We start from the raw sequence: 12,633 nt of genomic DNA, 5'->3' as shown, positions 1-12,633 counted from the left end.
ATAAAATGACAGCGATTATAAAGTATGACTGGGTTTCATAAATAGCTAAAAACTGACTAAATTATTATATATGAATCGACATACTGATCAACATATGTAAACAACAGTGCATTTGAATTTTTCTTTGAAAAGAATATATATATAAAAAAAAAAACCAACCCTAAAAGTCACAGCTAGACCAATGAGATAATAATGTGAATGATTAAAGGTTTAAAATAATGGTCATCGCTATTCTTTTATGCTATATATTACTATATTATATACATCACATTATGTGTCTAATATATATTGTCTGGTTACATACTCAACTTTACTTTAGAAATGTTGATTTTTATGCTATATATAATACTATATTATATACATCACATTGTGTCTAGCTAGTGTCTGGTACTACATACTCAACTTTACTCTAGAACTGTTGATTTTTATGCTATATATATATATATATATATATATATCACACATTATGGTCTGGTTACATGCTCAACTTTACTTTAAAACTGTTGGTTTTGGGATAAGAAATTGGAACCCTATTTACGTTATGCTATAAAAAATCCTTCAAAACTGATCGTCGATCCCTTGGTTATTACATCAATTCCAGTTGGCCCTCTTTGAAGTAGAAATTAAGCACTTCCGATTATGAACATTTCAAAGCTCATCAACCATGCACAGTAATGAAAGGAATATATGTTGGCCGATTACGTACGTTAAGGAAATTTTATCATTCCTCCACCCGTTCGGTGGTAGCTAGCAAAAAAGCTAGCAGGAAGTCATGTTAATATCAATGCTGAGTTAGCCGGGAGCAATGGAATTAGATAAAATCTCTTATATTTAATCAAATTATGAGCCAGCCAAATCCCCACAGAGAGTGTTTTGTGAGGTCCCTTCAGAATCTACAGCTGGGTCATGGCCAGTTAACATCACAGTATAACGCATAAAATTGATAGTTGAGACCTGACAAGCTCTTAAATTAAGGATATCTGCAATCATCAATATATATTATCACAAAAAAAAAAAAAAAGAATCCTTTAATTAATGACTATATTATGTTAATTTTGAAATTCAAAAGGCAAAGTGATGCTGAGATCAAGCGAGTTTGAAATGCAAATTAATTGTATCAAGATTAATGCACATTAATTTTAAATAAACTCCTGTTATGTACTGTATCTGAGAAATAACTATACTGTATATTTAAATCACGATTGTTTGTAGAATTAATTAATTTGAATTGGAGTCTAGAAGCCCTTAATTTTCTCTAGTTGTATATAACCAATGCTAAATAAATAATGAATATTACGGATTTGAAAAAAATAAATTATATATTTCGGTGATATTGGTGAGGGCATAAGACTTGAACGTAGTAATCATGACATCTAATCCTATATCTTGCCTAATTTATAGAGGTGATTAATGCACTAGATGAATCACACCCTCGTTGTATCACTATCAGAAAATTAAAAAAATATTAACAGAATATTATGTCAATGTTCAGGAAAAAATTAATTTCAATATTGGTATTTTAATAGCCAACGGAATTTTTAATGAAAACCTGTCATTGGCAAGTTCCTCATCGAGGAAGCCGTCAACATTTTTGTTGACAATTCAAATGCCTATGGAAGTACTGTTGATGGATTTTTCACGTAAAAAACCCAGCTTTTATCACTTATTTTTCATTAGCAAAACCGCTAGAAATTAATTTTTTATGGAATTTTCAATCTTTAATTCCATTAAAATTTCTCATCAAACCTTCTGTAATTTCCTGATGAAATGGGTGTTAATTTCCTTGCGAAATAGGACTTTCCATAGCGTTTTCAATTTTTTTTTGTTTAATTATAATAATTTTTTAGCCAATCTAAATATACAACAACAACAATAACAATACACGTGGAATTATTAAAACAATGAATACATCTCTAAAAAACATAATTATCCAACAAATACAAATATAATGCATTATATAACATCAACAAATATTTTATATAATTTTATTTTTATTACACAATAAAATATCATATCTAAATCAATTCAATATAAACATTGATATTTTTAACCTATCATAGCCAATAATAAAGGTTACAAGATATCATGTAGTTGATCAATGTAAATATAATTAACTATAACTCCTATTGGAAATCTAGTGGACACCATAGTAAGAAATTATCGATAATTAATGGAAGAAAAACAAATTCAACATGCTAGCTCTCACCACAAATAGAAAACAACAATTTCAACCTTACCGGTTGAATTTTTTTTCTACTTTCTTTCTAGGAGCTCTGACTTACCCAAATCCTGGAATATTATTGGCCATGAAAAACTACGAAAGGTCAAAAAAAAATAAAAAAAGGAGAGATAAGCAATTAATACAGGACAAAATACTAACAAGCAATTCCAAAAAGATAAATTGACCTAAAATTAATATATTTGCAATTACAACCATTAGCCAACCAGATACATCATGAAAGTCTAACCTTTTGATGTGGCGCATACTAGTATCCTTGTCATCCAAATAAAATTTCGCTTCTTGATTGTTAATTTTAAGGTTTTAAAGAATTAGTTGAGGTTTGTATAAGTTGGTCCGGACATTTACAATTATTTTAAAAAAAAGTGTTTGCTCTTGAAACTGCCCGGGAAACTGGCTCCTTGTGGCATCTACAAGGAAAAATGCAGATCTCAACCGGTAAAAATATATTAATTATTGAAAAATACATGACAAAAAAACATGTTAATGTAATGAATGGTTGTTGAAACTTACAAGTCACGATTCTAATGGCTAATGGTATGGATATTCCCTTATCACAAACAAAACAATGTTTGAAACTAAAACCAATTAGACATAAATAATCTTCTTTGGTAAATTTTAATGTTCAAAACTAAAACTAGTTATACATAAATTCAAATTTATTCAACATAAATTAATATATTTTAATAATTATCAACTCTATAAAAATGAATTTTCCTCAAATCTCCAACTTAATAATAAAATTAACAAAATATAATTAGTACCCATCATTTCTTCAAATTATAATTAAATTACCCATCATTTCTTTAATTATAACACACCTAAATTACAAAATCAAACTCAATTTCATCAAATAACAAATAAAATTAATTTTCTCCAAATCCCAAATAAACTGTAACATACAAATCATGCATTAAAACAATTAAATTATCTAAAAAATATTTTAAAAATCTTAAATATACAAGCCAATTACAAATACTACAAAAAATATCAATAAATTAACCTAAATTATTAATAAGTTACAAAAAAAAAATAGATTTACTTACTTATTGTAGTGAAGGTTCACAAGAAATAGAATTAAGAGAGGGAAGTTAACACGACTAACAAATATATATAGGTTGACGCGAGCAGGTTCGGTGACTAGATTTGTGAAGGGCGTGGCTGAATTTGCTAATTAATTAGGAGAGACGGGTTGTTTTGAAAGAGAAAAAAGAAGAAGAAGAAACAGAAGACAAGGAGAATTAACGGGTTTTGAATTTATTTAAATTTGTTGATATAATTTTCACCGGTATTATTAATATGTAAAATTACCAATAAAATTGCCAATAAAATTTTTATTAATTTTTTTTAAAAAAATTATTGATGGAAAATATTATTTCGTTATTTTAGCACTAATTTGTAAGATACAAGCCATAATTAATTCATGTGGCCAAATTGATTCTGCAATGTACGTTTAGACTTTGTTTAATGAATTGTAATGATGAAAATGACCTTTGCATGTCACTCAAATGGCCCTTAGTGCATGATTGCGTGCATAAGAATATATTTTGCTGATTAACTTGACTAAGGATCGATGCAATCCGTAAGTCAACAAAATTAATGATTAATGCCAAATAAGTTTGTCAACATTCTGAATTAGACGACCATCCTGTTAAGTGATCATAATCTTTCAATCAACATCTTAACCTTCTGATTCATTACTGTCCTCATTATGCATGCACATAAATCTTGACATCTAATGGAAGACTAGCAATTTTCTTGCTGTAATACACAAGTTGGTGAGATTGCCAAATACCCAAGAACAAAAAGAGAAAATGACACAGAATAATTAAGAGTATCATGTGGATGTGGGGGGTGATTTTGAGTCTTGACAGGCCATGAACGCTTCCTCTGATGGCCCAAGTACTGCAGTGCGAATTAAGACAAGGACAGAAGTCTTTCTGTGAAGATTTTGCAAATCCTCCATTTGTGTTTAAAACTTTACAAAACCACAACTTTTCTAGGATAAGTCCATTCTACATATATATATCTACGCAATTCAAGAATCCAAAAGGAGCAATGATATTTATTTTATGTTGGATTTTATATGTCAGAAGTCCACACGCACACGCCCAGATATATAGCCAAGAACAGGAACATAGACCCACAAAAGCCAAGAAATATAAAAAGACAAGAGAAAGGTAGAGAGAAACATCCAATGGGTATGTGCAAGGAAACAAGAGGTACTCTCATGAGTTCTAATGAAAACGTTGATGGCACATGAATCTCTCTCTACACAAAAGTATTATTCTCCTAGTCTTACTATATTAAGACCTTGTAACTGTAAAATAATAGTAGAACATCCTTCCATACACAGGGCAGTGCATTTATGACTATATCAATTAACATTTCACCTTGCTTGCTATTAAACCCACTCTGCCTCCCTTCAAAAAGAGGAAATTCTCTCTTCTTATTTTCCACATGGAGCCTCCTGCTAGATCAGAGGCATGTCTCTCTGAAACTTCAAGCTTGATTTCAGTTTCAAATGCTCCCTCGTGTCTAAGACCCTCATTAATAATGGAGAGCCAGAAGGAGGGAAGAAAGCAACTTGAAGAAGATCAAGAAGCAGAAGAACAAGAGCCCCGAGAAGGGGGAGACACCAATCATGATCTAGTTTTGGATCTAAGCCTCTCCAACAAGGATTCCAACCAGGAGTCATCAAAGCCAGAACTCAATCTCATTGATTCTTTTGATATGAATCCATCAAGTCAGTCCTTGGATGCTCCTCAAGGTAATGAAACCGAGCCTCGAGTGTTTTCATGCAACTATTGCCAAAGAAAATTCTATAGCTCTCAAGCACTTGGGGGTCACCAGAATGCACATAAGAGAGAAAGAACACTTGCCAAACGTGGACAGAGAATTAGTGAAGCTTCTTTTTCTCTTCTTCGACCTAATTATTCACACCAAAATCGATACACTAGCTTGGCTTCTCTTCCTTTGCATGGCTCCTTCAACAGATCACTTGGAATCCAGGTGCACTCTATGATCAATAAGCCATCCAACACTAGCTCTTCTTCAAATATTTACGGGCAAAATGGATGGTCTAGAAAACCCATTGATCGACAACCTGAAATCGGGAGGCTTGAATCAGAGAAGTTTCTGATGGGAAAAAACATCAGTGGATCATCATCTATTAATGGGGTTGCAAGATTTGAAAGTGCTCGAAGATTTTCTCCGGTGATTACTGAAGGAATTGGTGGGTTTTGGTGGGAGGTTGGTGTTAACCATTTGAAGGCAAAACAAGATGATCTGCAAAAGCTTGACTTGTCACTGAAGCTCTAAGCAGCTCTTTCTTGATTTCTTTTTTTGTGTTTTTAGTTCAATTTCTTATGTTCTTCCTTACTATTTCTTTCTATTTTTTTCTTCTTCTTCTTACCTTTTTTTTTCCTGCTTGCTTACTAAAGATATTTTTCATCTATTCTAGTATTTTTAGTTGGATCATGCCTGTAAATTCCTTTTTTTTTTTTTTTTTTGCCATAGAAGAACGTTAGAGAGTTTGTTTTCTTTCCCAATTCTTGAATTCGAAGTTTGCATATATAGTCTTTATGTCAAAAAGAAAAAAGAAGAAGAAGTTATTGAACTTGGAAGTTGCTTAATTTGTGCTACCAAGTCATTTTGTTCAAACAAGATAGTTCTTAGCTAACAAGTTACTACTCTTTTACAATTTAAAAAGGTAGCTTGTGGTCATCTTCCATGGCTTTGGTGGGAATTTCTCAATTAATGTTAAATTTTAATTAACCATTGGAATTATTGCTTCCACGTAGATGGAATCGGTTCAACTAAGGGTTTGAATGCCTCAACATTAAATCCCATCTATATATATATATATAAACAAATCCTTCATTAATTAATTCTCTTATAAACCAATTCAAATCTCAAATTTAAATCATGGCAGCAAGTTAGTATCATATTCCATAACACTTGGCAATGGATACAGTGTGGTCTGCATCATATTTACACAACTTTTTTTTTCTTACACAAACTGGATGGCTGTGATTGTGTAAAGGAATTCGTATTTGACCCACTAGCGGTTGAAGAAATAGACCATCTCTACTTGTATAAATGTTAGATAAAAAAGAAAAAAAAAAAGAAAAAAAGAAAGAAAGAAGGTTGGTAGGTATAGCTAGCATGTGAAGATAAAGTCACATAATAATGACCCTCAGCTATGCTATCTTCATCATTGTCCTATATTATATTGTTTTTAATCTTTGATAACCTTGATTTCTTACCTAAGAGATCTCAAAAATGGGGTCTACGGATTAGTGGGTCCAAATCAACCTGATGTATTCGATTAACACCATGCTAATCATATCCCCAACTTAATCTTCCTAGAATCAAAAGGTAAAGTGACGGAAACCTCACTGCTATGATAGTTAATTACCACAGAAATCTCGGATTAATGAGATAGATAGGATCATAGGATGACAGTTTGTATCACAGAAAGTCCTGAGGCTACGGAATATGAAATTTGGTGGGGTTTCAACACGTGTATCAGTTCAGTTCGGCTGTCTATTTCCTGTGTTAGGCTGCTATTATCCCCCTCCCATTTTTTCAATTAAAAGAATTCCCACCTATGATTTTGCCTCTCATTTAAGAAACACTTCAAAACATGGCTGGGAACGGATGCATGAAAAAATGGGTTGCCATCATTTTTTATGAGCTCAGTTTAGGTGAAAAAATGAAGCAAGAACTGGTCATCTCTCTTAAGATCTTATAATTATAAAGTAAGGTTGTTTTGTCCACATTTATGTTTAAAAATTAAGGTTGGATCATTTGTGATCTTAAACCGTTGTCTCTTCTTCATGGACAAAGTCAAATCCACTGCCTGTCGTTTCTATTTCTTAGTGCATTGTAATGATATAATACACACAGAGAAAAATGCTGAGCTACCATTCTATGTGCTGCTGCTCCTGTCGGTTGGTGAAAAAAATAATGCAAGAACTAGTTTCTATATTTATAAGATCTTACACTAATCAAAGCTCCTGCAGGAGCTGGCTTACTTTATCAAGAACCTTTCCGTCAAGAGCCCTCGCGAGAAGGGAATTCGGTACATTTAAAAAAACAGATTCGAGCTGCACGGACGGATCATATCGGAGCTTTTTTTAAACATGATAAAAAAATATTTATTTTATAAATATTTATTTGATAATTTTATTAAATTTTACTCAACTGTAACCTTGAAATCCTTAATCCAACTCTTCATCTAGCCTAGATTTAAAATTAAATTGAGTGAAAGTTACTTGATGTGACCTGATCAACTTAACACATTCAAAAACATTTTGGCTAATTCATAAAAAAAATAATTAAAAATGAAATTGAGAAAAGGGGATGATATATATAAAAACCTTTTAGCTCAACTTTTTATCTAACCCGAGTTTAAAATTAAATTAAGTTGAAGTTGTCCTAACATTTCAATCAATTTGATTAGTTCAAAGACAGCCTAGTTGGTTGGTAAAAAAAATATGATGATGAAACTGAGAAAAAGAATGATGAAATTGATAAGAAAAAACTCTCACCTTGACTTCTAACTTAGACCAGGTTTAACATTAAATTATATGAGAGTTGTTCTGATATGATTCATTCATCTTGATCAGTCCAAGACTGCCCCTGAAAATGCATTTGTTGGAAGGGCTTTACCTTCTCGCTCCCGCTCTCGGCCTGAAAGAAAAATAATCTTAGATCCAATAGGCTTGGAGATATCCATGATTAAAATTAAGAAAAAACTTGGTAAAGATGAGATTGTTTTATTTAAAAAAAATAAAATTGAAATAATAAAAAAAACAGGGAAAATAAAATAAAAAATAGAGGGTTTAGTTGAAAAAAAAAAAGAAAAAAAAAGAGGAGCTTCACTATTTATATATGAGCAGTGGAAGCTCCTTACTGATTCTCACTTCTTTTGGTATAAAAGTGATTTAGTAATTTTATAACAATTTCAAAACTAATCTCCGCTAATTAGATCATAAAAAAATTTAATTGGAAAGAAAAAAATGAAAATTAAAAAAAAAAAGGAGAGGGAGTGGGGGTTACATGATTTATTATTATTTATATGAAAAGTGAATCAGCAAAGTTGACATCCCAACTCTTTGATGTAGTAGTTAATAAGCTTGCTGTTCTTATCACTTCGAGAAAAAAGAAGAAAAACGAACAGCATACAACTATGTTTTTCGATCCAACAATTACTGGGATCATCTCATGTTTAGCAAGAAACATGACTAATTATATACCTAATCTCTTACCATTAATTCTGAATTCGATAATTAATCTAGGATTGGTGAAGGAAAGAAATACATATTTAAGCCTGTGTCTTTTTCTAAACATATGCTAAAATCATGTTTATTCATTTTAAATTTAATAACTTAGATTAAATAGACATGCATGATTGGACATGAGAGGAAGGATTTGGATCTGTTAACTAAATGTTTTTTTTAATGAATAAAGTATGTCATAGTGGTTTCATAAATAATCATGAATAAAAACGATGACTTTATGTAATAAAACAAGTCTGATTTTATACTGTAATAAAATTTAAATTACTTTCTGTCAAAATCTCCATTTCTTTGCCCCTGATTTTCACGCCACCAGTTCTATGCACTGTCCACGTTACAGAACTCTTTCATCCATGGGTGATATTATTGTTTTTAAAAAAGAAAATTTATCTTCTTCAAATTAATTTAAATCACAGCAGTTAAAAAGAGACATTAAGAAAAATAAAAGCAAAAAATCGAGGAACTGATTCAGTTTTTTGTTGAATTTCTTTTCGAAAATAAATTTAATTAAAAATCTGGGTCCAAATCCACTACAAATGAAAAAAATATAAAATAAAAAAATGTTTATAGTGGAATGGGATTTGGGTTTCATCTTGTTTTGTTTGGTGAAAAGAAAATAGGCCGAAAATAGTTTGAGTTTGAGTTTGAGTTTGGATTTGAATTGAAAATGGTGTCCAATTCAAACTCAATTAACATAGTTACGCTAATTTCAATTTATTTATGGTTCTAAAACAGATTTATAGATAAATTGTTTGCATGTCCATTTAATAGATATATTTTATTAATTTCTTAAATGATTTTTTTAAAAAAAATCCAAATTTAAAAAAAAAATGTATAAATCCATTCATAAAACCACAAAAATCCATCATAAATAATATGATAAAAAATCATACATCATGTTGAAAAATAAAATTCCAACTACACAAAATAAAATACAAAAAGGTTGAAGAAATGAGTGAGACCTGGGCTAGGTGAACTCCTTGCTCTCCTCCGCATCTGACCCTAGTCAAATCCAGGCGCATTTCATCCTCCTCCACATTGACCATTTCACATGGTACCGAATAGCCGACGAGGGAGATGAACTGTCATCATTAGGATCATCAGGACCTGCTGCACCAAAATGGGATCAAAGCTTAAAGCTACCTTCAGTTGAACGTAGATACAACATCTAAGAAAGTAGCGGCAAGACTCGACCTAATCTTCTCCTTACTACCTAAACCAATCCCCTGGGCCTAATTTTAATCTATGAAGCTAGAAAATGATGACCGAAAGCTTGCCACTTCCAAGAAAATCATTAACTTCGTTCGGATACCGAAGAGATCTGAATAATCTTTTTTTCTTTTATGACGAACCATGTACAGAGTGTTTTGTTAGAAGAAAATGGGAAAGCAAGAAATCACTTGGAAGTGAAGGTATAAAACGTAAAATCTTCAATTGATCCGCTGTGATGATTTTAAACCATCCAGTTTTTCTGCTACAAAACTTTATACATGTGGCAAGCAAAAATTGAAATCCAACAAGAAAAGAAATGATTCTGTTGTGAATACACATGTTCCTTTTCAAACATTTGAATGAATACTTCTAACTAGAAGGGATTTAAAACTGTTAGATAGCACAACTATCTAACCTAAAATAGCCTGGAAATGTCAAACACCCGATCGATTGTCAGGCAAAAGTGGGCTTACTGTGTCAGGCGCATGCTTTGTCAAAAAATGAGCTCTTCCACTTTCTACAGAACTTAGCAACAAGGCTTCTATCTCTTAGCATCTGGGGAAGTTCCTTCATTTTGGGTCTTGCCCTTCTGATCCTGTGGCGAAGAATCAGGAATTGATGCTGGTCCCAGAGACTTCTGTTTTACTGTCTTGCTACTGTCTTCCTGGACCTGGGTTTTTGTTACACTGCCACCTGATTGTTTCTTAGATTCAACCGCAATTTCCTTAACGACCTCCTCTAGTTTACCTATTCTCTCCTTCACTTCTAGAAGCTCCGACTCAGACTGAGCTTTTTCTTCCATAGCTTTTCGTTCTTCCTCTTTTGCTTTCTCCTCTTCTTCTTTCTTTTTCATCTCTAGTTCCTGGGATGGTCAGAGAATCATCAAACTAGGAGCCCAAATACAAAACAATGACTTCAGACCGATGCAGAGAAAATGTGGATAACTTTAGTGATGCTATTAGATAACTAGAGTGATTGTATACACGGAAATGAACTGTTTAAAAGCAATTTCTGCTGCATTTAAGGCATCAATTTTCCCTCAGAGAGGTTAATGAAACCACTAACAAGAGCCATTACACAGAAATGAACTGTTTAAAAGCAAGTTTGGTGAATAACCACATAATAAAGAAACATTTTAAGAACTTCAAAGAACACATTTTAAACAAAATAACAGAATAAAACTAAATTGAGATGAAGTTTCAAACTTTATTGGCGATTTTTACATCACTATACTATTTAACTACATCATTAACTGTTCAACAATATCAATTAAATTTGTCCATTATGCAGGAAAGGTATCAAAATTTGTCAGCCAAAAGCAGATATTGATAACGTTGAATGCACGTTGACGTTCAAATGTTTAGCATGCCAACCTATAAGCAATAGTGAAACGGATGTATAATTTTCTGATCAACAACTAGAAACTATGATTTGTAGGAGACACCAATTTAACGCTTCGGCATCTGAAGTTTTTCATCTAAAGAGTTCCCTGTGAGGATCCAACTACGCAATGATTGGCATGCAAACATATGACTCTGAGACAACTAGACGAGAGGAAAAAGGAAAAAAGTCAGGGAATAAAGACGCAGAATGATATAGAACTTAAAGCGCAATTTATCACTCCTGACAAGACAATAACGTTACCGCATCCATTTTTTTCATTTCATGTCGAGCGTATTGAGCCACCAAATATACAGCTGTTAGAGGGGAAAAAAAAAGAGGAAACAAAATGAATACGCATTCTTTTAGATAGCAATAACAGAACCAGGAGAAGGACACATTTTAATATGAATATGACAATATGCTAAAAATGTGAACTGAGATACCCAGTGAAGGCAAGCAGGTGAAGAAGAGTTGTACCAGATGGAAATCAATCCTGAAAATAAAAGACACGAATGTAAGTAAACATATTGAAGATGTCAGGAGATTCGACATGAGAAATATTGCTGATCAGTCTATGCATTACATTATCATAATCAACCCATCAAAAGGCATTTCAAAGAAAGAAAAACAAAAGCCCTTTGATTCTAAATGCAATTCTCCCTGATGGGAGTCCCAGGACCAGAAACTGATATCAGTCTGATTTCGTCTCGTGCATAACACTAAAGCCTCAAGATTAGCACCCCATAGGAGGAACCAATGCTTAGCACATGTTCGACAAAATGCCTATAAGAAACTCGATAAGTAACAGCAATCAAACCCCATGATCCAATTCACATACCAAAGACCCAAATAAAACAGCACAAAAGGAAAGAAAATTTGCAATACCCAAATTTCTTTTTCTTTGGAGGGTCACTGAAGAGGATCTTAGCAGCTTTCATGAAGTCAAGATTATCTAGTTGCCTGTTCGCCTCCTCGTATTTGCTCACTTTTGAATCTGTTTTTTCACTGATGCTTTTGTTATTATTGTTGTTGGGTTTGGTAGTGCTGCTGCAAAATTGCTTGCTCCGAAGAGTGAGTTTGATTCGGGCCAAAGTTTGTCTGGCGCGAAACATTGTTTTCTTGTCTAAAACATCATGGGATTCTGCGACGTTGGGTGGCATAAGTTTTTGCTTTCACCTTCATCCCAGTCAAAGATTTGTCGAGCGATCACAGAGCTTGGGTTTTTACCTTTTAGTGAATGCAAAGGGAACTTTCTTTTGGGCCTGAGAGATGTAAAGGTGAGTCGCAAAATAACGGAGTATGGGCCGGGAAAAAAAAGAAAGAAAGAAAGAGGGAGTTAATAAAAGGGTTTTTTTAATCTCTAAAAAACACGTGGTTATTAATCTCGATTTTGAAACTAGTTTGAAATTTGTGTCGTTTAAACATGAGTTAATCCATTCAATAAAGTTTGACCACGATAATTTTTTTTAAAAAAAATTAATTAATATTATTTTA

The 12,633-nt window shown here is 32.4% G+C and overlaps 2 protein-coding genes across 6 annotated transcripts; one reads left to right on the top strand and one right to left on the bottom strand.

Moving 5' to 3' along the window:
* Nucleotides 1-4,405: 4,405 nt before the first annotated feature.
* LOC7493218 (zinc finger protein 1) lies at nucleotides 4,406-5,719 on the top strand. The gene has a single exon (XM_002304685.4). The coding sequence runs from the start codon at nucleotides 4,700-4,702 to the stop codon at nucleotides 5,558-5,560; it is 861 nt and encodes a 286-aa protein (XP_002304721.3). The 5' UTR covers nucleotides 4,406-4,699; the 3' UTR covers nucleotides 5,561-5,719.
* A 1,836-nt stretch (nucleotides 5,720-7,555) lies between these two features.
* Nucleotides 7,556-12,393, bottom strand: LOC18097135 (stress response protein NST1). Of its 5 annotated transcripts, XR_002980821.2 has the most exons (6): nucleotides 12,025-12,392; nucleotides 11,583-11,632; nucleotides 11,401-11,453; nucleotides 10,230-10,618; nucleotides 9,507-9,654; nucleotides 7,556-7,936 (listed from the first exon to the last, which is right to left on the bottom strand). XR_002980821.2 is itself a non-coding variant. In XM_024596972.2 (4 exons), exons 1-4 carry the CDS (start codon nucleotides 12,297-12,299, stop codon nucleotides 10,298-10,300), a joined length of 699 nt encoding a protein of 232 aa, XP_024452740.2. In that variant the 5' UTR covers nucleotides 12,300-12,391; the 3' UTR covers nucleotides 9,958-10,297. The 5 variants fall into 5 exon arrangements, 2 of the variants coding, with proteins under 2 accessions (XP_024452740.2, XP_024452741.2); XR_002980820.2 differs by lacking the exon at nucleotides 7,556-7,936 and having other exon boundaries at nucleotides 9,392-9,654; XR_002980822.2 differs by lacking the exon at nucleotides 7,556-7,936 and having other exon boundaries at nucleotides 9,392-9,651.
* Between the last annotated feature and the right edge of the window lie 240 nt (nucleotides 12,394-12,633).

This window comes from Populus trichocarpa, chromosome 3 (assembly GCF_000002775.5).
Source record: "Populus trichocarpa isolate Nisqually-1 chromosome 3, P.trichocarpa_v4.1, whole genome shotgun sequence".
NCBI classification, from domain to species: domain Eukaryota; kingdom Viridiplantae; phylum Streptophyta; class Magnoliopsida; order Malpighiales; family Salicaceae; genus Populus; species Populus trichocarpa.
The sequence above is the reverse complement of the archived record's forward strand: the minus strand, read 5'-3'. Positions and strand labels throughout refer to the sequence as shown.

Excerpts from the sequence above, each read along its gene's own strand:
- LOC7493218 (XM_002304685.4), top strand. The coding sequence starts at position 4,700 with ATGGAGCCTCCTGCTAGATCAGAGGCATGTCTCTCTGAAACTTCAAGC.
- LOC18097135 (XM_024596972.2), bottom strand. The coding sequence starts at position 12,299 with ATGCCACCCAACGTCGCAGAATCCCATGATGTTTTAGACAAGAAAACA. Across the intron at positions 11,633-12,024 it reads CCAAAGAAAAAGAAATTTGG|GATTGATTTCCATCTGGTAC; the intron begins GTATTGCAAATT and ends TTTTATTTTCAG. Across the intron at positions 11,454-11,582 it reads CACCTGCTTGCCTTCACTGG|CTGTATATTTGGTGGCTCAA; the intron begins GTATCTCAGTTC and ends CCCCTCTAACAG.